Raw genomic sequence first — 23,283 nt, 5'->3', positions numbered from 1 at the left:
GTTAAATTCTTAGCAGTAAGGCATCAAAATGTCTGACATTATTGCCCATAAACACCGACAGGCAGCGTGCAACAAAGACACTATGATAACTCTTGTTTTAAGCAATTTAATTTAAATCTCAAACTGATTTTAAGTGAAGTTAAAAATATGTGAGGCTGTGACTGAACTGCACTTACAAAGACTGACCAAGGTTTTTTAGTTTCACAGTCATTACGCTTTTCATAATATTCATTTCAGGTTTTAAAGGCAAGTGACTGAGCAGGGTCCAGAGTCTGATACAATGAAACACATAGATTCACTAGCCACTTTATTAGGTACACCTGTTCAACTGCTTGTCCAACCTTGAAACAGATGGGCTACAGCAGCAGAAGACCACACCAGGTGCCACTCCTGTCAGCTAACAACAGGAAACTGAGGCTACAATTCACACAGGCTCACCAAAACTGGACAATAGAAGATTGGAAAAATGTAGCCTGGTCTGATGAGTCTGGATTTATGCTGCCACATCGAGATGGTAGGGTCAGAATTTGGTGTAAACAACATGAAAGCATGGATCCATCCTGCCTTGTATCTACGGTTCAGGCTGCTGGTGGTGGTGTAATGGTGTGGGGGAGATTTTCTTAGTACCAACTGAGCATGGTTTAAACACCACAGGCTACCTGAGTATTGTTGCTGAGCGTGTCCATCCCTTTATGACCACAGTGTACCCATCTTCTGATGGCTACTTCCAGCAGGATAACGCACCATGTCACAAAGCTCAAATCATCTCAAACATGACAATGAGTTCACTGTACTCCAATGGCCTCCACAGTCATCAGATCTCAGTCCAATAGAGCACCTTTAGGATGTGGTGGAACGGGAGATTAAGGCAGTTCTGAAGGCTAAAAGAGATCCAACTTGGTACTAACAAGGTGTACCTAATAAAGTGGCTGGTGAGTGTATATCCTGTGGTTATCTGCAGGAAAATGTCACACAGCTAAGGATGCAAAACTGAGTGTTTTAGTGTAAAAGGGTGTGGGTACTGGACTGACCTGCCTGCCGATTACACCTGACTCCTGTTGAACATGTGTGACACGTTATTAAGCGCCATGCTACTGCAGAACAGAAACCCTGGACTGTTGAGCAACTGAAATCTTTTATCAAGCAAAACTGGGGAAGAGTTTCAGTTCCCACACGCATACCGAATACTGCTCAAAGAAAAGGTGATGTAACAAAGTGGTAGACTTTCATCCATCTCCATCTTTCAGCCCGCTCACAACAAGCACTCCGTTCAGAGCATAAACAAAAAAATAAAATAAAGTGAATATTAATCCAAAAATTGTTTATTTGACAGCTTTGAAACAAAACGTAGCAAATAATGTTTACTGCATTTTTTCAGACAGACATTCTTAAAAAGGTTTCCACAAACCATTTTAGTTCTCTGATGGGATTCAACGTGTTCCAACTTCCTGCTTCTCTTTGATTGGTTCTGCTGAACTAAAACTGCAAATGAATGAATGAATCATCCACGGGACCAGTTTGTAATGGAATCATCTCAGCAGATGTACACTCAGACTTCCTACAGACAATTTATGTGGAAGTTCAGAACAGACCTTTAGATGAACACAAGAGTCACAAGGGAGGGCGAATCATTAAAACCCCAGACAAGTTAGCTTCAATACCATGATTATAAATACACTGCCCCCCCCACTCCACATGTTCACTCACTCACTCATAGATATAAGCATGTACACAGAATGTTACAGTAGTCCATGAATGACCTGGATCACATGACGCTTGTTTTCCAGGCAGACAGAAGGCGGCGCGTTCGTCTCATCTTCACTATGACGCTGCCACTTGGGTTAATGGTTCCTCCAGGTACTGCACCAGGGCTTCTGCCTGGAAACACAACACACACAGGACAGTGTTAACACAGGCTGTAGTCACAGTGAGGAGTGATCCTGGATTAGTTTGGGCCTTATGTGTTGCGGTGTAGCAAACAAGCTGTGTTATAAACAGAACATCTATTATAAACCAAGTTACGTTTGCAGATTTAATAAGACATGAGTGGTTTTAATGACTTCAAGTTGAACAATATTGAGAACTATTAATTATCCAGTCATCAATTAAGTCATTTATCAAGCAAAAATGCCAAATATTTGATCATTTTAGCTTCTTTAATGTGAATATTTGCTGATTTTTCTTGTCTTACATCAGAGTAAACTGAATATCTTTTGGTTTTGAACTTTTGGTCGCACAAAACAAAATCATCTTGGGCTCTAAAAACTAGTGATGGTTTTATAAACCAAATGATTTAATCTCCAAATGTAACAATTATGCAGATAATCTTTAGCTGCAGCCCTGTACAGTGAACTGGTACACATTTCCAGTGTTTTTTAAATGCAGTTGTTCAGCCACAATAATGTCTGTCTGCAATGTCTGATAAAAAGTACAAAAAAGCTTGAATTCTGGAGATTCTTGCACATTACCAGAGCAACTTAATTCAGTGTTAACCTTCTGTCTGACTGATTAAAAGTTAAAGCCTTTACACACTGAGTCTTTTTCGGATGGGTTTTTTAATCCTCCAATCGAAACGCACAGGAACTTTACACACTGATTCTGATGCATTTTATTGTTCTATTCGTTGTGAAAATTCGCAATACGTGACTCTCTCTCCACTGGAGTTACCTATCTGGCTGTCATCACTCCCTCCTTATCTTTCATTTGGCACCGCAGCTGCATGAAGGGGTGGAGATGTCCCCCCCTCTCTGTGTGCGGTCCACATCCTCCTCTTCATCATCATCCACCTGAATATTACTATCTGACCTGTTCAGAGTGAGCTGTCTGAGTTATGTAATGATTCTGTGCACCCCGTTTCTCTGTCTTGTCACAGCTGTGTCCTGCCACCACATTTTCTTCACTGATTCTTGGTCAAACGTCTCTAGAGGCTCTGACGGATGCAAAAAACACAGAAAATTGAGACTGTTCCGAAAATTTAAATGACGAAAAGTAAGTTTCGGATTCAGTGTGCAAACACGATTCAACTTGAAGTCGTGTTTATGTTTAGACATTAGACAGTTTTAGATCATAAAAAATTGGACTCAGTGTGCAAAGGCCTTTAGCATGTGTATGTAAATTGATCAAGACATTCTGCCAAAGTCGAGAGTAAAACAGTTTTAAGGTAAATTCTGAACATTTCCACGAGGTCTGAAATTCATCCTGGGATCAGATTTCATGCTGCAACCATACCTCTATTTTAAATGATGGGGAAAAGACATTTACATTGATCATATGTCTGAGATTTGAGGCTTACAAACTGCAATATCTCTCATCTGTTAACTTGGTATTTCCTGTTCCTCTTATTTAAGATTTAAACTTAATCTATATGCAAACCAATTTTTCAAAATACAAGCAGCTAACAATGCATCGTCGACCTTGATAACAAAGCTAAAAAAAAGGCCCCATTACATGTTAGTGCCATAACCCTGATTATACAAATGGGCATGGCAGGTACAGTAAACCACAACAAATGTACACTATACCATGTAAGTATAAAAGGAGGACATTAGCTGTATGGGGAACCAATGACTGATGTCAGCACCAACTGCAAAAAAACCCTCTCACCTTTGCTTTGAGCATTCCAAAGCCCACTGTCTCTTTGGCGTACATACACAGCAGCAGGTTGGCGACACGAGTAATGGCCACTCTTCCCTCCTGAGAGAACAAACAACAGAGAAAGTCACAAACTGTCTGTATCACAATCACCCATCATCATATCTCTGAGAACAAGTGCAGTGGTTACGGACTAACTGCACTTCTTACCATACAATCCATAAGAATGAATTTGAGTTTGTCTTCGTTAAAGGCTTGGTGGCCGTTCTTGTCGTAGGCCGCCCAGATGTTGCTAGCGATGGCGGCTGTCACTCGTGCGTCTGTGTCCCCGTACCCGGAGTAGGCCAGAAGTGAACCTTCATTGTTCAGTAACCTGGTGAAAATATGAAGTTGGATGTTAAAGTATCCAGCACATTCATTCATTCATTCATTCATTCATTTTCTGTAACCACTCATCCTGTTAGGGGTCAGGGACGTGCTGGAGCCTATCCCAGCTGACAATAGGTGAGAGGCAGGGTTCACCCTGGACAGGTCACCAGACTATCACAGGGCTGACACATAGAAAGAGACAACCATTCACACTCACATTCACACCTACGGACAATTTAGAGTCACCAATTAACCTGCATGTCTTTGGACTGTGGGAGGAAACTGGAGTAACTGGAGAAAACCCACGCTGACATGGGGAGAACATGCAAACTCCACACAGAAGGGCTCCTCTTGTAGTGAGGCAACAATGCTAACCACTGCACCATCATGCTACCATCACATGAACATGGGACATTATTTTACTTTACTCTAAATATGCCATACGGATTTTACTCCAGCTACGTCTATCAAGCTACTGAATACTGATGGAGATATTTATAACCTTAATCATAGTATATAGTGTACACAAAGACATATGAAACTACCTGAACTACTTAAAAATATGTAAAACTGTTATGAACTATATTGCTTGTTTGCTGTGAGTTAAAAGTGTAATTAAAGTAGATTTAAGATGTTTAAAGACCAAAATTAAAATTAAAAGCATCTGTTGAAATGCAGGCTGGGTTTATATGGACACAATGACCAATTAGTTCAAGTTAGTGAATTTAGACATTCTTATTTATTTTAGTAGAATGGAAACAAGAGGCTCACAAATACTAAACACATAAAAATAAATAAATAAATAAATAAATAAATAAATAAATAAATAAATAAATAAAGCAAATTAATTGATAATCAAAAAATATTTCAATAATTATTAAAAAAAAAAGCTAGAAAATTTACTGCTCCCAGCTCCTTAAATGTGATGATTTGTGCTATTTTGTCAGGTGTATATTTAGCTGAATATCTGAAAATAAATCCTAAGTTTTAGATAAATTAAGACTTAAAACCTGTAAACAACACGTAAGGTTTACACATACTAAATATTTTACACAGATATATCTCTGTAAAGTGTACATTGGTTGATGTTGCTAATATTAGCCTGTCTGTTGGCACCATTCCTGATAATAATCAGCTAGCAAACTCTTTATATTTCCATGTAAAGCTGTATCAAAACGCCAACCTTTGTAACCGTTGAAACAACAAACTGTATAAAAGTCAAACCCATATTTAACTCCTGTACCAAGTAGCATATCGTTAGCATGCTAAGCTAGCTAGCTAACTGTACTCACAGTGTACTTTGGACTCCGTTTGTGTTCGCCTGGCTCAGAACCTGCGTCAACGCCTTTGGTCGTAACATAGCTAATAAGTCACAAACATATAATACTGACAAATAATAAATATATATTTTTATGACTAAACGACTGCCTTTAAACTGTCAAAAACTACTCATCAAAACACGAAGCGGAGTCAGCTGACTGTGTTTTCTTCCCTTTCCGGGAGTCGTTGCAATGAATTGTGGGAATTGTAGGCATTGAATTCATCCTAGGAAACGGTCTTCTTCTTTGTTTATTAATGGCGGCTGGCGTCCACAAAGCTGCAATACCGCCACCTAATGAACTTACCCTAAAGCCTCCACTTATATGAACTTCTACTAATAATATGTCTTTCCCATCTAATTCCAATTCTGTTGTTCCAATTCCTGGTTGTTTGAGAGCTTTAAAGCTTCTCTCAAAGCTGCTGTACGTCTTCTCCAGACACACACAACATCCAGAAATCTCCTTGCCGCATCTGATTATCTCAGTTTTCTCAGATTTTCTTTCAGTACAGTTAATAACTGTTGCCACAAAGGACAAAAATCTCATCTAGTTTTTATACAAGCAATATTCTTAATGCTTCCTGGTCGACTTTTACATATCTTGTCTTACCTACTTCCTCACGTTTGTTTCTGGTCTTCATTCTCTTATTATTTCTGCCTCCCTTACTCTCTTTGCACAGGTAGCTGCATGCTTACCTTTGCAAAGAACACACTCTGGTTCTTTCACAGTCTCCTTCACATCCATGCTCTCCACATTTACCACATGCATCACAATCCCTTCTCCACACAGACAAACTGTGACCAAACCTCCAACAGCTGTTACACTGAAGTGGTTTGGTGATGTACTGCCTTACTTGAATTTTTTTTTTTTTTAATTTTTATATACTTTATTAATTCCCCCGAGGGGAAATTCAATTTTTTCACTCTTTTGTCATTAACACACAGGTCCGAAAGACACACACATGCACAAACAGGACCTATACATGCACAAAGTGGAGAGATGTCAGAGTGAGGGGGCTGCCTTGGTCAGGCGCCCTGAGCGGTTGGGGGGTTCCGTGCCTTGCTCAAGGGTACCTTGGCAGTGTGCAGAGGTGAGCTGGCACCTCTCCAGCCACCAGTCCACGCTCCATATTTGGTCCGGATGGGGACTTGAACAGGCGACCCTCCGGTTCCCAACCCAAGTCCCTATGGACTGAGCTACTGCTGCCCAAATCAAAGTGCAGCATAACAGACTTAAAGTGTGACAATTTCATCCAGATTTACTTATATATTTACTATTTTTAGCTAAATGTGAAAATATATTTTCTTAAGACAAGTACTGCACTACAGTTTACTTAAGTATTTGTATTTTTTTAATTTTAAACCTTTTGTCCACATTTATTACCATCTGTTTATATTTTAATGTACACAGCACAGTAGCCTATATATATATTTATTCACTGTGTTTATACCTGTACACATCACAGTATATATAATCATTAACTACCAGTTTATGTATATCTATCTTACTTCCTGTTGGTAAGGTTTTTGTCCATGTATATTTTTTTTAATGTATTTATATGCATACAGGTTTCTACATGGCCTATAACAGTATTATATATTTTATTTTATGTAAGTTTTATTCTTATATTTTTGCACTTCTTTATACCTTGCATTCTAATTAGCTTTTACTCCACTTATGTAACTTGTCTTTATGCATATATTATAGTACAGTGTCTGTGAGACAGCAGAGGGAGGGAGCCTGAGATCTAACAAACTCATCGCCAACATTTACTTCACTGTTAATTGTTGTGTACATAACAATAAAAGACCTTTAGCCTAATATTCAATGGGTAAACACCTCCTTTGTGCTGCACTTTATCTGACGTCTGTAGCTTCACCTTGATGTGCAACACTCTAGATTTTTAAAGTTTAATGTTAATATCTCTAGCATAAACAATCCAATGTTTTCAGAATACATAAAAGAACAAAAACACATTCAAAAAGATCTAAAGCGACAAAAAGGTGATTTTACTTTTAATAATTCAAAGAATCTGGTGCTGAAGACTTGATAAAGGCACGATACAGACTTTGACAGTGACTGGAGTAACATTCGAGGTATTGCTACATTTAAGTTTCTCCAGCACTGCACAGACGACTGTTAGCGACAATAACAGTATTTAAATTTAGATTTTTTTTTTTAAGGAGCAATTTCAGATATCATTGGAAGCCATAAGCAATTTGATACGCTATGGTCAAAAACATATTGTCAGGACAAAAGAAATTTCAATCATGGATTTAAAAAACACAAAAGAGCTGTCAGACTGTCAAAGGAAATCATTCACACATATTTAGAATAGACAATACACATTACAAATAATTTATTGGATTAAAATATATATATATATATATATGTTTTGGCTTCCCATCTGTCCGTAGGGAGACGTGCAACAGATTTCACAGATCATATTGCAGAACCCAACATTATCTTTAGGCACTACACTGCTCGTGTCACTGAGAAAGGGTTTTACTTATCTGTCCATCACTTTAAAACAATTCCCTAACAGCTTTTAACCATTTCTATCATGTAATCTATAACCACATTAATCACATTATTATCATTTAGATCCAAAAAACAAATGGGTGCAAGTTTATTTACTTATGTACTGTTAGTCAACAGGATCCGATCACAGTCTGGGTTAGAGTTCAGGGATATGAATAAAAACTTGATGTTTTGTTTTAAGGCGATATTGTGATTTGGGGGCGTCCACAATTTACAGATTTGAAGATTCAAATGGAAACGACTGTTTTGCTAATTCTGAAAATGAAAAACCTGACAAATGCACTTCCTGTAAATCCAACACTAGCAGCACCAGAGATATTAAAGGGACGTTTCTCTCAACATAGCAAAATCTCTACCAGTTAAAAAGTCTCTGTCCTCTCAGTATGTCGTCTTAGGGTGTTTCCACATATAGTCCGCTTTAAAACAAACCAAACTCAGTAATCTTAAAGTGCGCCAAAAAGTGGACCAGAAAGGACTCGATTCTCTTTCTGGTCAACTTCAGCTCTGATGGGGCCTCAGTGCAAACTACAAGCGAACCGAACTCAGACCACTTCCTGAGGTGGCTTCAGGGTGTTGAGTTGTCGCTCTGAGACTGTTTAGAGGGCTGAAAAAGTGTGGAAACACCCTTACTGTCCAACCCTCCTCCCCACACACCCACACACACCCACACACACACACACACACACACTTGGTCCTACTATCCATAATCATTTACCTTCTCCGCCTTTGACATTTAGGCAGCAGTGCCAACCACACAAACAAGATCCCGTACTGAGAAAAGTGTTTTAGAGGAAATATAAACTGTCAAGAGCCAGTCAGGGTAAAAAACTTAAATAAATACCAGGGAAGAGGATGGAAAAAAATATGTAAAAACAAGCTTTGTGTATGGAAAACCATGAATTTAAACTCTTTATCAAACCACCTGAATACAATCTGTTAAATTTAAATAATGTAAAAAATAACAGGTGATTCCTTTGTGACCTGATGTCGACATGCAGTGAGTGACCTTCGGTCATTTTAGAAATAAACTCCAGCTGCACTGAGAGGAGTAACGAACTCACAGGTCAAACAGTAACATAGACCCTATTCTGTTAGACAATATGTTTCCCAACCTCCCTGTTTATTCCTCCTGTGGTTTACAGATAAACTGCAGGAGCAGTCTGTTGGGTCACACCTGCATTTGATTCCAGATTATATTCATGTATTCATTTCTTTGAAATCTCCCATGCCAGTCCCTAACTCTACCGCCTTTCCACCCTCAGCCCCGGAGTGAACTGAGCCAGTTAGGCCAGCAGTCTCTCGATGGCGGCGTTGACGTCCCCTCCTGTAGCAATGAGCGCCTGCAGGTTGGCTTGGCGATCGATGAAGCCCATGGCGCTGAGCTGGTCGAGCTGCTGCTGGAAACGAACCTCCGGGGTCTGTAGCTGTGAGGGACGAGACGATGCATAGGGTCAGATACTGATTATTTCCAGATTACAGATTATTCACCTCTTTTCTTTAGATTCTGATGACTTTATAAAATGAGTGCAGAGGTTCCTCTAAATGTTTCTCTACAGACGAATCAGGGAAAAGTACAGGAAGTAAACAAGTTGCCATGACTGTGGCGTGATATTTGACTCCGCCTTAGTTTGACAAACAAATAAATGCAGTATTTAAAGACAGCTTTCTCCAACTCTGCACCATTTCCAAAATCAAGCCATTTCTCTCCCTCAAAGACCTTGAGATAGTCACCCACGCTCTCATCTCCTCCCGTTTAGACTACTGTAACTCTCTGTGCACTGGTATCAGTCAGTCCCCTCTGTCCCGCCTCCAGCTGGTTCAGAACGCTGCTGCCAGACTCCTCACAGGAACCAGGAGGAGAGACCATATCATACATGTTTTGGCCTCTCTCCACTGGCTGCTTGTTGAGTTCAGAATTGACTTTAAGGTTCTTCTGTTTGTGTACAAAGCCCTTATCCTACATCTCAGACCTTCTAACCCCCTATTCTACACCCAGCCCTCAGGTCAAGGACATTATCACATCCATATCATTCAAACGGGACAAATTCAAGTAATTAAATAAAACATACTGATGGTCCTCCGCCTGCAAACATCTGTAACATCTGCTGCATGAGCTGCTGCTGAGAGGGACTGGTGGCTGCAGCCGGAGTGGATCCTGTTGCCATGGCAGGAGGTTGAAGGTTCACTGGGGGAACGCTACCCCCTGTGGTTGGAGGAACTGTGAGAGCTCCAGGGGACAATCTAGAGAGGGGACAGACATGTCATGACTGTGTCTTCAAATAACCACTACCAATACTTATTAAACTGAATTCATACAGTATACATAAATCTGGCATCATAGCCGGTACCTGGACATGAATCCTGGGACTTCTGCCTGTAAGGTCTGCAGGCCCTGCTGGATCTGTATGAGAGCCTGCATGGCCCTGGGGTTGGTCAGCATGGACAGCGTTTCTGGATTCTGCAGCTGCTCAATGACAAACACGACACAAGTCAACTCCAAACCAAAGAGTCCCTGACGTCCTGATAGATGATACTTTCTATTCTTGTACGCACAAGATAACAATATGAATGTGTGCATAAATCCTCTGGGGTGAATTATAAACCCAGGGGACGCTCTAAGGGTTACTAAGCGCCCAGTCCTCCTGGTTACACATCACATCTTGCATCATGTCTGGATTCCTTGCCAACTCTAAGGTCTGTCGAGGGACGGGAGGATTCAAATAACAAAAACAACCACAGTGAGAGCTGATGAGGTCTAGAAGAAGAAGCACTCTTATGACTGGAATGACGTCTATCAGTGTCAGTCCTTAAGCTTGTTGCAGGAATGACCTTCTGCAACTAATGTCTCATTAGACTGTTGACCTCCCTTCATATTTCAGCACATTTTATCTGGCAGACAGACATCCAAACCACAGCAGGAGAGGATGAAACCAATATTATTCTTTCATTACGGTGAAAAAAAAAAAATCACCCAGGCAGTAAGTGGTGAAAGAAAGAAACTAGATCATAATCTAGGAGCTGGTTGCAGTACGAGAAAGAATAATCATGTAAAGAAAGTAGCTGCAGGTGACGGTACTCGGACAAGCTTAAGTTCTGTAGCTCAGTTAACAAGCAACATCTCTAGTTAAAGCAAAAAGTGTTACAACTTGTAATACAAGACCTTTATTTAATCAGTGGACATTTATCCACACTGGCTCTCTGAGGGTGACTCTGTTTCAGGGCACTAACATGAGAAGACTCTGCACTGACCTGTCTCATGAGGTCAGGGTTGCCGAACAAGCGGGAGACGTCCGGGTTCTGATTCAAGAGCTGCTGCATCTGAGGATTGCCTGCCATCATCTGTCTCATCAGGTTGGGGTTGGACATCATGTTCTGGACCAGCGGGCTGCCCATAATCTGTGACATCATCTGTGGGTTGGACATGAGCTGACTCTGCACCTGCTGCTGCATCTCCATGAGGCTGGATGAACGCATGCCTGGACCGAACAAACCAGACAGGTCACCGAGCCCACCTGAGGAGGAGTAAAGATGATTAGCTCCTTGGGGGGGAACTCTAATATACAGGGTGTCTACAGGTATAAACAAGATCAATTTAAGACTTTAAGACCTTTTTAACAGCACTTTAAATGGAATATAAGACCAACCTTGCGATGGATTAACGAAGAGTACACTCGCAAGATAAATGTGACACTGTCTAATGTCACAACTTAAGTTTGATTGGACCAAACCAAACAGGGCAGGTGTGAAAGCATCCTAAGGGATTAGAACATCCTCCATGATGGTGGAGGGTGCCATCAGTGGGTCACGGGAGGAGAGAGGATGCCAGGGTGTAAACTTAGCATAATGAAAAACATCCTTATTCACATTAGGCTCACTTCTACAGTGAAATAAATACTGAAGAAACTATTCCCCACTTTCTGTCTCCCTCAAGGACCCCTGGATCCCTGATTGAGAGCCACTGATGTAAATAATATGCAAGACTTCTTAAGTCAAACTCTCAGGGTCGACCAATACTGACCCCCTGAGAAACACTACATACTCCTATGGTTTTGCGTATGTGTTGTTTTAAGTGGTTAATGCATCATGACATATAATATGTACAGTGTCTGATGTTTTACAGGCTCGGTGTACAACACAACCTCCCGTGAAGTAGTGGGGACTGGGAGGAAAAAGTTAGTGTGAGGCATCTGGATTCAGATGTTGCTGTTTCACTATGTGGATTTGTGTCAAGTCCCTTTCTGCAACCTTAATTACATCTGCACAATCTATGTGACCGGATCACTAGAATTAAACTCACTGCAGTGCAAAAAGCCAGCAATTAAAAAAAAAAGTGGTACAGTTCTTACTCAATGCATTAGCAGGTCCTGAAGGACCGAGTGGTTGTGTTGGCCTCTGACTCGTGCCGCCTCCTGCTCTGTCTGGTGCAGTGCTGCTGCTGCTGCTGCTGCTGCTACTCTGAGGTGTTGCAGCGCTGGAACTTGTTCTGGATGTACTGTCACCTGTTGATCTTAGATGAGAAAGGAACTGTGAAATTAAACTCTTACCAGGGTTGATCTTTGCCTTTTAAGCTTCACACACATCTTGTGACTTGTACTTACTTGGGGGCACTCTTGATGACGAGATGAACGGTCAGCCCGTCTTTGATGCCGTGCTGCTTTAAAGTATCGGCATCCTTCAGAATCTTTCCTGTAAATATCAACACCAGCTGGTTCTGCTGGGCTTTGAACTTTTTGGATACCTCCTGTCTGAACTGGACAAATGAGACAAAAGCAAGTGAGCAGCCGTCCCAACAAGAGGTCTCTGGTCATTTGAATAGATTGTACATTAAATATAAAATCAGCCTGCGTTATTTAAACTTAAAGCCCTTTGTGAGGAGGTTGCTGTGTCTGAATCTACTTTAGAACTTTCATTATCTTTACTTAACTCTGCATTATATATGGTTCTTATTTCTAAATTACTGGACAGTTGATTTCATCAAATTATCACAAAGTGACAGAGACAATCTGGAGTCAGGCAGTATTCTAACACTGGAAGTGGAAGACTGGTTGGTTTCTGGTTGAACTGGGGAACATCTGGCTCCCATCTGATGTCTGCTTTACCTTTATTGTATTAAGCTGTGGCTGAATTGGTCTGACAGTTCCCACAGACAGGGAACTTACAAAGGAATAATAAAAGAATCTCACCCACATTTTTTTTGCTTAAGTGCCCCAGACAGACAGGTTAAACAGGTTAATGGGCAAGAGGTGTTGTGTGCGCAATCACTTAAAGGAGAACTATGCCACGTTTCAAAATTCATTCATGTTATCCCTATAATGTGAACACACAGCAGCAAGCTTAGACGCTCTTCTCTGACATGCCAGACAGCGTTGTAGAAACACTCATTTGCAACGTGAAACCATTTTATTCAGTGTTTTACTGGTTTTAATCACCTGGGGTCTCATTTATAAAACACTGCGTAGAATCCATACTAGAAATGTACGTACAGACAAAAGCCAAAAATGGCGTGCGCCAAAAAATATTCAACAATTTCTACAATCAGGCTTCAACCTCACCATCACCATCTGCGTCGCCAAGCCCAAGTGTGGGTCGGAGTTTCTCCTATCAAGTCTACTTTAATAGATCTCAACTTTTGTGTGGGAAATGGCGTTTGTTTTGTGCGTACACAGTGTTTATAAATGACACCCCTCGTCTGTTTGCTTTGGTGAAGAAGAGACTTTTGTGGATAATTCGGCTCCCGGTAAAAACCTCCTGAGCAATGAAGACAAAGGGAATTAGCTGGGAGAAATTTCAGCTGGTTGCAATCCGCAGTCCTCACCACTAGATGCCACTAACCCCCCCCCCCCCCTAAATCTTACACACTTAACCTTTAAACCTCATGAACACACCAAAGTCAGAAGAACGACCTCGAAACTCAGGAAATGGGACCATCTGAGTCGCACTTCTGGCACTAGCATTGAGAGACAGAGGCTCATGATCACCATGATGTTCACAAACACCAACTGAACTTTACTAAGCTATGGAGACAACAAACTGAGATTCTTAATGTATGTGACGTGCATGTTCCCCTTTAACAGAGTAAAAATAGTTTCACAGATAGGCATCAAAGTCTAAATGATCAGTATCAGCTCTTAGACTTGTTTAATGTTGTTCAACAGCACCAGGTATGTTTACCTTTCAGCGACCTGTCACCTACACAATGTAAGATAAAGCTAAGTCGTTTTCGCTAAAACCCAGAATGAGTTAGCATTTTACCACTCACAGTTCCCTCGACTCAAAGTCAATGGGCTTTTTGGTTAGATGTCTGAAATAAAGTCTGTGGTTAAAACAAGCTTAAGAGACTTTCAGGTTTTGTTCTACGATATAAAATACGTCAGTAAATACGACACAGTGAATTTTTAAGCTCATATGTGTCTTTAAAGAAAGCCGTTTGCTAACAAGTGGCTAAATAAGACTACAGAACGTCATCACGCCGAGCCGCGCCGAACACGGCTTTACGGTCTCATTGAAGGTGGCGACGTTATCTCATGCGACCGTAGTGTAGTTCGCTTAAAACCTAACGTTAGCTGTTAAGTTACTATCAGCGTCACATTTAGCTAAATGTCGCTGTATCCTACAACTTCGACGTCAATGTTTGCTCTGATATGCTAATTTTTCTTAACCACATAGATGTCTACTGTCTTTGGAAATATCGGATTTAAACGCTGGTTTCGCATCGGGCAAACCTTATTCAGACAGCTGACATCTGTGACACCACGAAAATACATTAAAAGATGCAACCGCTGCTGGACATCAAGTGAAACAATAAATCTTTTGAGCTTTCCCCTTATTGTGCTAGGAAACGCTTGATGACGGTGGTGTGATTTCCGCTGCCGGATGTTGAAAAGGGTCCGTGAACCCACCTGAAGGACAGAAGAATCCTCCGAAATCGTAATTTCCTCTTTTCCCATGGGGGTTTTAACGTTGACCACCATCATAGATACTCCGGGAGCAACATTTTTGTCTGCGTTTCCCTCCTCCGTAAGGTCCGTCTTACTTTCGTCCGCCATCTTTACTACTCGTTCTTCTTCTACGTTTTTTTTCCTGGCAGAGTTGAAGCTGCATCAGTGTGTTGCTGCTGCCACCAATCGGTCGTTAGTTAAACAACAGCTTTACATTTTGAATCACGGAGAAGAGTAGATTCTTTCTGACTGTGTCACGTTTAGGTAAGAATATTGATGGCACTTAGGATGAGGACTTGTTGAATACATTTTTAGTTGCTAAATGGACACTGAGGCACCTCCCAGAGCTCAACAGCTCAAACTGGTTGAAAAGGGCATTGGAAGTATCTGCCAAGATACTCCTCACTTTCTTCCCTGTCCTTCTGTAAAGGGCTTTTTGTGGTTTGCCAACTTATTTGCTTGCCAGTAATACAATCCCAGAGAATTAGTGATGTGCAAAGCAGTTCTTTAGATGTTACTGAATCACTAGAATCAGTTCATTAAAAAGATTCGTTCAAAAGATTCGCTCAAAAGATTCATTCACTGAATCGTTAAGTGTTTGGCGGGAGGAGCCCTGACTGCTGCATAGTCCGACTCACTGAACTGATACATGGCTGAGCTGCTGCTGCGTCTGCCCTGCACTTGTGAGTCTCATTACTGGCCAGCCTAACGTTTTAAGTTTGTTTATCTGGAAACTAACTCTGTTAAAACAATGGGGAGGTGTGTGATGGTGTTCATGTGGCTTGACTCCTGGCTACATTAGCTGTTAGCTTGGAGAAAATGGTCCCTATGAAAGTGTATCACTGAGAAGAAATCATTTTAATCACTCAGGGATCGGGGTTACGTGGTTCACCGAGTGATTCGTTCACCAAGTGATTCGTCACACGGTAGGCAGTTCCTCCCTGCACCCTGGCTGCCTTGCAACACGCGAGTGATTAATTATTCGCATGAAACAAATCAGCAGTTCTGCTCCAGGCCTGTGCGCTCGCTGCCCAGCTCAACTGAACTGAGAAATGAACAAATCAGTTCCGGAAGTGATTCAGTTCAGTACGTTCACTCAACAGATTCATTCTTTTGAACGATTCGTTTGCGAAAGACACAATACTACAGAGAATAATTCCACGAAATTACAGTTCCGAAATTAACAGTTTGTATACAGTCTCTTTTCAGATAAATGGACTATGTTGGCACAACACCGTGAATTCACTTTTTTTCCCCTTCAACAACAAACACACATGGTTAGATTTAGGAAAAAAGAACAGGGCTTGGCTTTAGAATCTTACAGGACGTGAACACTGCTCTCCTGGGTGAAGGCTGGTGTTTGTTGGTTTTTGTCAGTGTCTGATGCCGCAGGTTTCTGTCCAATTGTTGGATTTTGATGACTTCGGAGTGAGACTGGGTTGACTTAAGGCATCCATTGTTACCAAACATGAGTTCTCGGAACCCATCGGCTGTATTCGGCGTCTGACTTCCGGCAGACAGCGATACAGGTCAGAGTGAGAATGGGTTGCTCCATAGCTAAATTTTGGTGAGGAAAATCAGTCCTGCCCCATTTTCATCGCCCGATAAGCTTGTACTTCATTATTGCTTGCATAAGTTAAATAATGTCACCAATTAGATGGTAAAGATGATATCTTATATCTTACATGGCTTAGTCATTGTTATTTTGCTGCGCTGGTGTGGCTGCTTACACTCCAGATAACTCCTGCTAGAAATCAAATCTAATCTGACTCAAATCTTTATTTAGGGACGCGCCTTCTCAAACACTCTGAAAACAAACACCACAATCTGGACGAACATGTTTGACATCTGCATTGCTTAACTGATATTTGTGGTCCACACCTAAAAGTTTGTAGATAACGAAGCAATATAAATTATGGATGGTTTGTTGAGTCGTCCACATTTTGACCATTGGGGTGGCTCGCTGTGAAATCCTCCTGGCTGTAAGGTAAAGGACAAAACACTGATTTGTTTAAGTTGACGCTGTTAGATAAAAGCTTTGGATTTCAATGTGATTTCGATGTGATTTTTATTTTATAAATCATTTGCTAGATCGCTCGTCTCTGCAAGAATGAAGGCTGGTCACAGGTGTCTCCTTTTCCACTGCATTTTGCTGTCCGTCACGTGAGTATAATATTAAAGTTTAATACAAGGACAGATAGTTTTTAGGCTGCAGCTTCATGGCGCTGGAGATATTGTAACATCACTTGTTCCTCATCAACAGTTTTTTGTGCCACGGAAAAGACGTGTTCTTCAATGACAATAGTAACCTCATACTCCCGGGGTCCTACAATGTTCCATGGATGGCGGGCATTGAGGATTTCCGCATCCTCTCTTCCATCACCATCCCTGGTTCCCATGACAGCATGGCCCTGTACGGAGGTCCAGAGGCTAAATGCCAGGCTTTGTCCCTGAGGGATCAGCTCAGAGCTGGCATTCGTTTCCTGGATCTCAAAGTGTTTGGACTGGGTGACACCCTTTATGTCATGCATGGGGTTATGTTCCAGCGCAGCACTCTCAAGGATGTCCTAGCCACTGTGCGAACCTTCCTGTCAGAGTTTAGGTCTGAGGCTGTGCTCATTAGAGTGCAACCAGAGTCCTTTGAGAAGAGCACTGTCAATCAAATGGTGCAGAGTCTTATTGGCAACGACCAACATGTGTGGGTGAACTCGGGGATGCCAAATATGGGTCAGGTCAGGGGGAAAATTGTGTTCTTGCAGAAGAGCACCTTCACATTGGGAATTCCTCTCATAGATACAGGCAGGAAAGGTAGCAACGAGGTTAGCGACGTTAAAAATAAAGACAACAGAATCATCAAGCAGCTGAACCAAGCCACTATAGCCTGTGGAGGTGATAACGTTGTTCTGACGTACACTAGCGGCACAGGCTTTGGTACTTTCTGGGGAATGTTTCTGACTCCAAAGGGAGTGGCTGAGAAGGTGGACCCATGGCTCAACCAGTACCTGAGACAGTTTTACCCCAATCAGCCCAGACCGTGCTTTGGTGTCATTGCCATGGACTTCCCTGGCTTTGACCTCATTCAAACTGTTATCAACTTAAACTGGTGGTAGTCGAGTACAATGTGCCCAATTGTGTGTTTGAGAGGTTGAGGGTTTGAATCTGATACACTATGGAATATTTCCCCTTCACTGTAAACTGATGAAACTGAAATACCTGGAAATACAAAACGTCATCTGAAAACTCTCCTTGTCTTTGTCAGTTGAATCCTTAAATGTTTAAATGTGGCAGCAATGGCAGCAACATTTTGTGCATCATGACAAAAATAAACTTCATTTTACCACCTCCTCATTGATCTGAAGTGTTCCCCAGTGATCTTACATCTCAGGTACTTTGCATGAAGCTTAATACTGTCTTAATGTGCTCTTTGTAAATACAATGTTGGAATACTTTAATGCCCTGCAAAAGTATTCATCCCAGCTGGCGTTATTCTAATTTGTTGCATTACAGCTTGTAATTTAAATGGATTTGTATTTGTATTGTTTTGTAATGGGCTTATACAGACGAGTCCACATTGGTTTAGGAAATGATGATAATAATCTTATTCTAAAAAATTAAAAAAGCAAAACAAAACTGCACAGTGGTGCGTTCACCTTCAAAAGTCACATAGTGACTGCAGGTTCAATTCCAGCCCTTTGCTGCATGTCATCCCCTCTCTCTCTCTCTCTTTACATTACACACTAGACCTTCCTATCTAATAAAGGCAGAAGTGTCAAAAAATTATCTTTAAAAAAAATCACATAAGTAGCTAAATAAAGTCCCCCTGTGTGCAATCTAAGTAGCACATGATCTCAGTGTATATACACCTGTTCTAAAAAGGACCCACAGTCAGCAGCACCACTAAGCACATGGCACCGTAAAGACCATGCAGCTTTCCAAACAGGTCCCAGACAACATTCTAGAGATCAGACCTGGGTTATAATAAAATATCTGTAGCTCTGAACACCCCACTGAGCACCATTAATTCCATTACTACAAAGTGGGAAACAAATGGCACCACAACAAACGTGCCAAGAGAGGGCAGCGCACCAAAACTTACAGACCGGGACAGGGCATGAATGATTGTAGTATTACAGTAAGTGAAGGTACTCACATAAGCGGCTGCTGTCAGTGTCAATGTTACTATATTAGGTTATTATTACTGCTGCATCAGTATCAGGTTTATTACCAAGTATGTTGTCACATACAAGGAGTTGGTGTTTAAAGCATAAACATAATAAAAATAAAAACAGTTACTGCAAAAGTCCAGAAAGTAAATATATAGAAATATATTACAGAGAGAAAAAAAGACAAAAGAATAGATTTGAAATATGAAAATTTTAGATTAAAAATTAGAAAAAAAAGAAAAAAAATCACTATAAAAATATGCAGAATATACACATTTTATGTAGTTCTGTGCAGGAATGTGTGAAAATAGTAACCAGGGATATACACTCATGTCTAAGAAACACTGACATGTTTTAGCAAGTTGAGATGGAGCTTATTATAACTACTTATATACAGGCATGTAGTTTTATCTACAAAAAAGTGACCCTCTTTAACAAACTAATATGTTTTAATATTGGTTTATTTTTTAAAAGATTAAAATGTAATTGTAGCTGTTAAATAAAAGTAATTACAATATTTCCCTCTGGAAGTTGGAGTATAAATAAGCATAATATTAAAAGGTTTGTTTTGTTTTATCTATTATCGCATTAATTATCTCAAACTATATTCTGAGGGAGATAAGAGGTGGTTTAAAGCTCTCCTTGAGTCTTGAGAAAGGACCCAGACTTCAGTTTGTTGACAAGAATATTCCTCATTCGTCATAACATTATCTTTAAGCCAAAGCAGTGATGGAGTGGGTAGAGGAGATAGATAGATAAACAAATATTGTTAAAAAGGAATATAAACAATATTTAAAACAAAGCATCAATATTTACAAAAACGGCAATAAATCCATTTAATAAATATGTGGCACAGCATGAGATCAAATTAAGAATAGTATTTGACGTGAAAATAAGTTGTTTTAATTAATCAGTATCAATTTGAAACTCAACCAAGACAATTAAGTCACAATAACTGTCTTCTCTTTAATATTAAAAAATAATTAAAATAAAATTAAATTAAATAATTAAGCAATGCAGCATTGCCATTTATCTATATGATATTTATTTAATAAAATATCACAATATCTTTGAACAAATACCTGGATATCGGTTCCAGCCTTCACAGTCACATGTTATTGTTTTCAGTTTTTTTTTCAATTGCCCCTTTGCTAAGACCCGCTCCTGGACGCAGACTGACCAATCATGACGTAACATCAGACCAGGATCCGACAACAACTCAGCTGTGCTCCATTGACTCTAATACAGTCATTTCAGATTTCCTTCATTTTCAGGCTGGTTTTGTGGATTTGGAGCTAAATGTTGTGCCTGGGGCACGTCGTGTATTAATGATACTCGTTACCTGGAGAGGTTGGAAAAATATATACGTTTCTTCCCTGTTCCAAAACCAAAATCAAACCCTGAAAAGTGTAGGGTTAACTAGCTAGCTACTGAAGATACAGCCTACTGAATGTATACACATGCTGCTTTTGCTTTGTAATGATTAACAAACAAAGACCGACCCTGCTGTACAGGAACCAGTGAAGGGAAGCAGGGAAACTTTGCTCATATTCAACCAGCTGTGTGTCATCACAACGTTGTTTGACTTCGCCCAGAGATCCCTGTCGAAGCCAAACACGTTCATCTGCACACACTGCGATGCCACACAGCTGGTTCAATATCAGCAAAGTTTCCCTTTATATTCATTGTCTTGTGTGGCGATCAGCAGTGATGTGGTGGTTCACTTTTACACTGTGATCTGTAGCCTATAGTTCGGCTTTAGCTTCTAACTATCTGTGTCTTTTTAACCTGTTGTTGCTGCTGAGTCAGTTTGACATCCTGGATATATCCTTCAAACACAGACTGTAGACCCCTCTGTCTGCTTCTCTCTGGAATCACTGGTTCATTGTTCCAAAAATATGATAATATTTCTTCAGGGAGTGCAGTTAGTTACAGTGTGGGCTCCATGCTTACTGCGACAGCTTGTTAACCATCACAATCTGTGTCTCTCATTTTAAATACTGCACCTCCTGCCCATGTGTGTTTCGAACCTCTGTGATTACCCTGACCCTGATAGGTTGCACCTGTCCCTCACCTCCCTGCTTAACCTCCCTTATGTCACCTTTGTGCCAATTTGTTTTCACTGTTAAAGCGTTCCAGCATTTACACCTTATGTGTTATTTAATCTTGAGCTTGCGTATTTTGACTCAGTCTCTTGCCAGGTGTTTTTGGATACCTTGGCTTTTTTTTTTTTTTTAAGATATTTTTTTGGGCATTTTATGCCTTTAATGGACAGGACAGTTAAGTGTGAAAGGAGGAGAGAGAGGGGGGATGATATGCAGCAAAGGGCCACAGGTTCTGACTATTGAGTACCAAACTCTGATATCTTTAGTAAAACCTTTTTAACCGTTTTCACTGTGTCCTTGAGTCCTGCTTTTGAATCTCACCACTGTTGCAGCACTGTTGTCACTCCCTGACAGGAACGATATTGTCGGGCTGACTATTGGTGCTTTCACAAAATATTTACACAATGACATTTTTGATAATCAACAGTAATGTAGACATAATGATTAAGTGGATAATGGCAAAAAATAGAGCAGCTAGATAAGCTCAGAAAATTACATGATTTTACTGTAATGCAGTCTTTAAAACCAGGAAATGACAACACTTACAATATCATGATACTCAAGAGATAAGACGATATCTTGCCTCATATAATAATATTAATATAATATTGATATTTTCCAGTTTGAATATTAAGCAACAGTTCAATATAACAATATTGGTATCTGAGTGATCTGCCACCTATATCCATAACTCATGTTTACTGAAAAGTTTTTTTATTTTGGACCTCCTAAATTTAAAATAAAAATCGTGTCTCTCAGGTAAGGGTTAAGTGTCTGCCTCAGGATGAGGGGGAGGTGCTGAGCTGCCAATCTTTCCTCCTCCTCTTCCAAATATTAGGAACTGTACCAGTACAGTTTGCAGACAGATGCAGTTTTAGGTGAAGCTCAACCTGTCGGCACTGCTGTGCAGCCAAACAACCAGAAACAGGTGAGACAGCTTTCGCATATTAATATTTAAGTTATTGCATTTTATCATATACAGTATCAAAATGTTTCAGGTTGAGCAAAGTGTGTTCACTGCATGTTTAAGATATTTCAAACAAAATGTAAACAGGATTTTTACGATTTTGAAACTATGTTGCATGTAAATTCACAAAATGTGTCAGAGAGGTTAGATTTGTTTGTTTTGTTTTATTTATTATAGAATTATTTATCTCAAACTATATTCTCAGTGAGATAAGAGGTGATTCTCCTTGAGTCGTGAGGAGGGACCACAGTTTGTTGACAAGAATATTCGTCATGCGTCATAATATTATCAGAGGAGTGATGGCGTGGGAAATGCTTTATGGCCTGAGTTAACACCGTTACCTTACAGAGACAAATACGTCATTGGTAACAATTTACTGAAGTGAAGTGCTGAATTTTTGTACAGTACAGTACAACACAGTGACATAAGGTAGGCGCGACAGGTCCCAGTGCATGCTATTATGGACATATCATCTCGTCAAATGATCAGAGACTTGACATTGGATAACATAAACATACATATTACCCAACAATGATCGTTGAATATCTGTATATGTAGAATAAGTATATAATTTTGAAATAGATTCTATTGATTTTACAAAAAAAGAAAAAAAAAATGACGAAGATGGGTTTGCCTTTTTCAAGTGCACATGCGTCCTCATATGAGGACATCACACTTTGGGTTTACTTGACCTTATACTTCATTCTACTTAACGTAGACCTGTTGTCCTCATTCATGGACGCTTTTTTGTGCCATCTAGTGGTAGTAAGACCAAAAAAACACTAGACGTTTCTCAATACCAAGTACGCCAAGTTTGGACATGCGCACTTGCTAGTTCAGACTTGGCAAGTTTGACTCGGGAGTACAAATTCCCAAGGATGGCTGCCATTGCCGCTAGTCTGTGAGAAGTGCAGTCTGGGATACCTGGCTGTCAGAAGTCCACACAAGTCACCTCCCGATGCATCCCCAATGGAACAGGCAGAGCAAGTTCACATCCGGGCATTTGGACTGTACTTGGCTGGATGCGGACTTTGAATTGGAACAGTACTTGGGCTGCCACTGATGACGTTTGACAAGTCCGCAAGAACACAAGTACAGGCAAGAATGCAGATTGAGAAACGCCAACTAATCCATGTAAAAACAACATGGCAGCCATCTCTGCCAAGTCAGTCTGCAGCCGACCCCTACGCAAAAGTGGACAAGGTCCACAACCTGATCACATGTTATGGTTGAAACTAAGCTAGGACATTGTTAATTAGGAAGTACTCGTTTGACATTAGGGCTTTTTTA

At 40.5% G+C, this 23,283-nt stretch overlaps 3 protein-coding genes across 3 annotated transcripts; 1 reads left to right on the top strand and 2 right to left on the bottom strand.

Moving 5' to 3' along the window:
• Nucleotides 1–1,304: 1,304 nt before the first annotated feature.
• lamtor2 (late endosomal/lysosomal adaptor, MAPK and MTOR activator 2) lies at nucleotides 1,305–5,471 on the bottom strand. Its single transcript, XM_033640122.1, has 4 exons — nucleotides 5,253–5,471; nucleotides 3,802–3,964; nucleotides 3,604–3,693; nucleotides 1,305–1,878 (listed from the first exon to the last, which is right to left on the bottom strand). The coding sequence occupies exons 1-4, from the start codon at nucleotides 5,318–5,320 to the stop codon at nucleotides 1,822–1,824; spliced, it is 378 nt and encodes a 125-aa protein (XP_033496013.1). The 5' UTR covers nucleotides 5,321–5,471; the 3' UTR covers nucleotides 1,305–1,821.
• A 1,796-nt stretch (nucleotides 5,472–7,267) lies between these two features.
• Nucleotides 7,268–14,884, bottom strand: LOC117266492 (ubiquilin-4-like). Its single transcript, XM_033641730.2, has 7 exons — nucleotides 14,720–14,884; nucleotides 12,419–12,570; nucleotides 12,167–12,327; nucleotides 11,070–11,332; nucleotides 10,169–10,284; nucleotides 9,890–10,061; nucleotides 7,268–9,244 (listed from the first exon to the last, which is right to left on the bottom strand). The coding sequence occupies exons 1-7, from the start codon at nucleotides 14,864–14,866 to the stop codon at nucleotides 9,104–9,106; spliced, it is 1,152 nt and encodes a 383-aa protein (XP_033497621.1). The 5' UTR covers nucleotides 14,867–14,884; the 3' UTR covers nucleotides 7,268–9,103.
• A 1,247-nt stretch (nucleotides 14,885–16,131) lies between these two features.
• LOC117266370 (1-phosphatidylinositol phosphodiesterase-like) lies at nucleotides 16,132–18,210 on the top strand. The gene is made up of 4 exons (XM_033641532.2): nucleotides 16,132–16,325; nucleotides 16,647–16,745; nucleotides 16,850–16,921; nucleotides 17,022–18,210. Exons 3-4 carry the CDS (start codon nucleotides 16,869–16,871, stop codon nucleotides 17,866–17,868), a joined length of 900 nt encoding a protein of 299 aa, XP_033497423.1. The 5' UTR covers nucleotides 16,132–16,325; nucleotides 16,647–16,745; nucleotides 16,850–16,868; the 3' UTR covers nucleotides 17,869–18,210.
• The last annotated feature ends 5,073 nt before the right edge of the window (nucleotides 18,211–23,283 follow it).

This window comes from Epinephelus lanceolatus, chromosome 10 (genome assembly GCF_041903045.1).
Source record: "Epinephelus lanceolatus isolate andai-2023 chromosome 10, ASM4190304v1, whole genome shotgun sequence".
NCBI classification, from domain to species: domain Eukaryota; kingdom Metazoa; phylum Chordata; class Actinopteri; order Perciformes; family Serranidae; genus Epinephelus; species Epinephelus lanceolatus.
The sequence above is the reverse complement of the archived record's forward strand: the minus strand, read 5'-3'. Positions and strand labels throughout refer to the sequence as shown.

Coding starts and splice junctions, on each gene's coding strand:
- lamtor2 (XM_033640122.1), bottom strand. CDS start 5,320: ATGTTACGACCAAAGGCGTTGACGCAGGTTCTGAGCCAGGCGAACACA. Junction 3,965..5,252: donor AACGGAGTCCAAAGTACACT/GTGAGTACAGTT, acceptor TATTTTCACCAG/GTTACTGAACAATGAAGGTT. Junction 1,879..3,603: donor TTGGAATGCTCAAAGCAAAG/GTGAGAGGGTTT, acceptor TTGTGTTTCCAG/GCAGAAGCCCTGGTGCAGTA.
- LOC117266492 (XM_033641730.2), bottom strand. CDS start 14,866: ATGGCGGACGAAAGTAAGACGGACCTTACGGAGGAGGGAAACGCAGAC. Junction 12,328..12,418: donor GTCATCAAGAGTGCCCCCAA/GTAAGTACAAGT, acceptor TTCTCATCTAAG/ATCAACAGGTGACAGTACAT. Junction 11,333..12,166: donor AGGACCTGCTAATGCATTGA/GTAAGAACTGTA, acceptor ACTCCTCCTCAG/GTGGGCTCGGTGACCTGTCT.
- LOC117266370 (XM_033641532.2), top strand. CDS start 16,869: ATGAAGGCTGGTCACAGGTGTCTCCTTTTCCACTGCATTTTGCTGTCC. Junction 16,922..17,021: donor TGCATTTTGCTGTCCGTCAC/GTGAGTATAATA, acceptor CCTCATCAACAG/TTTTTTGTGCCACGGAAAAG.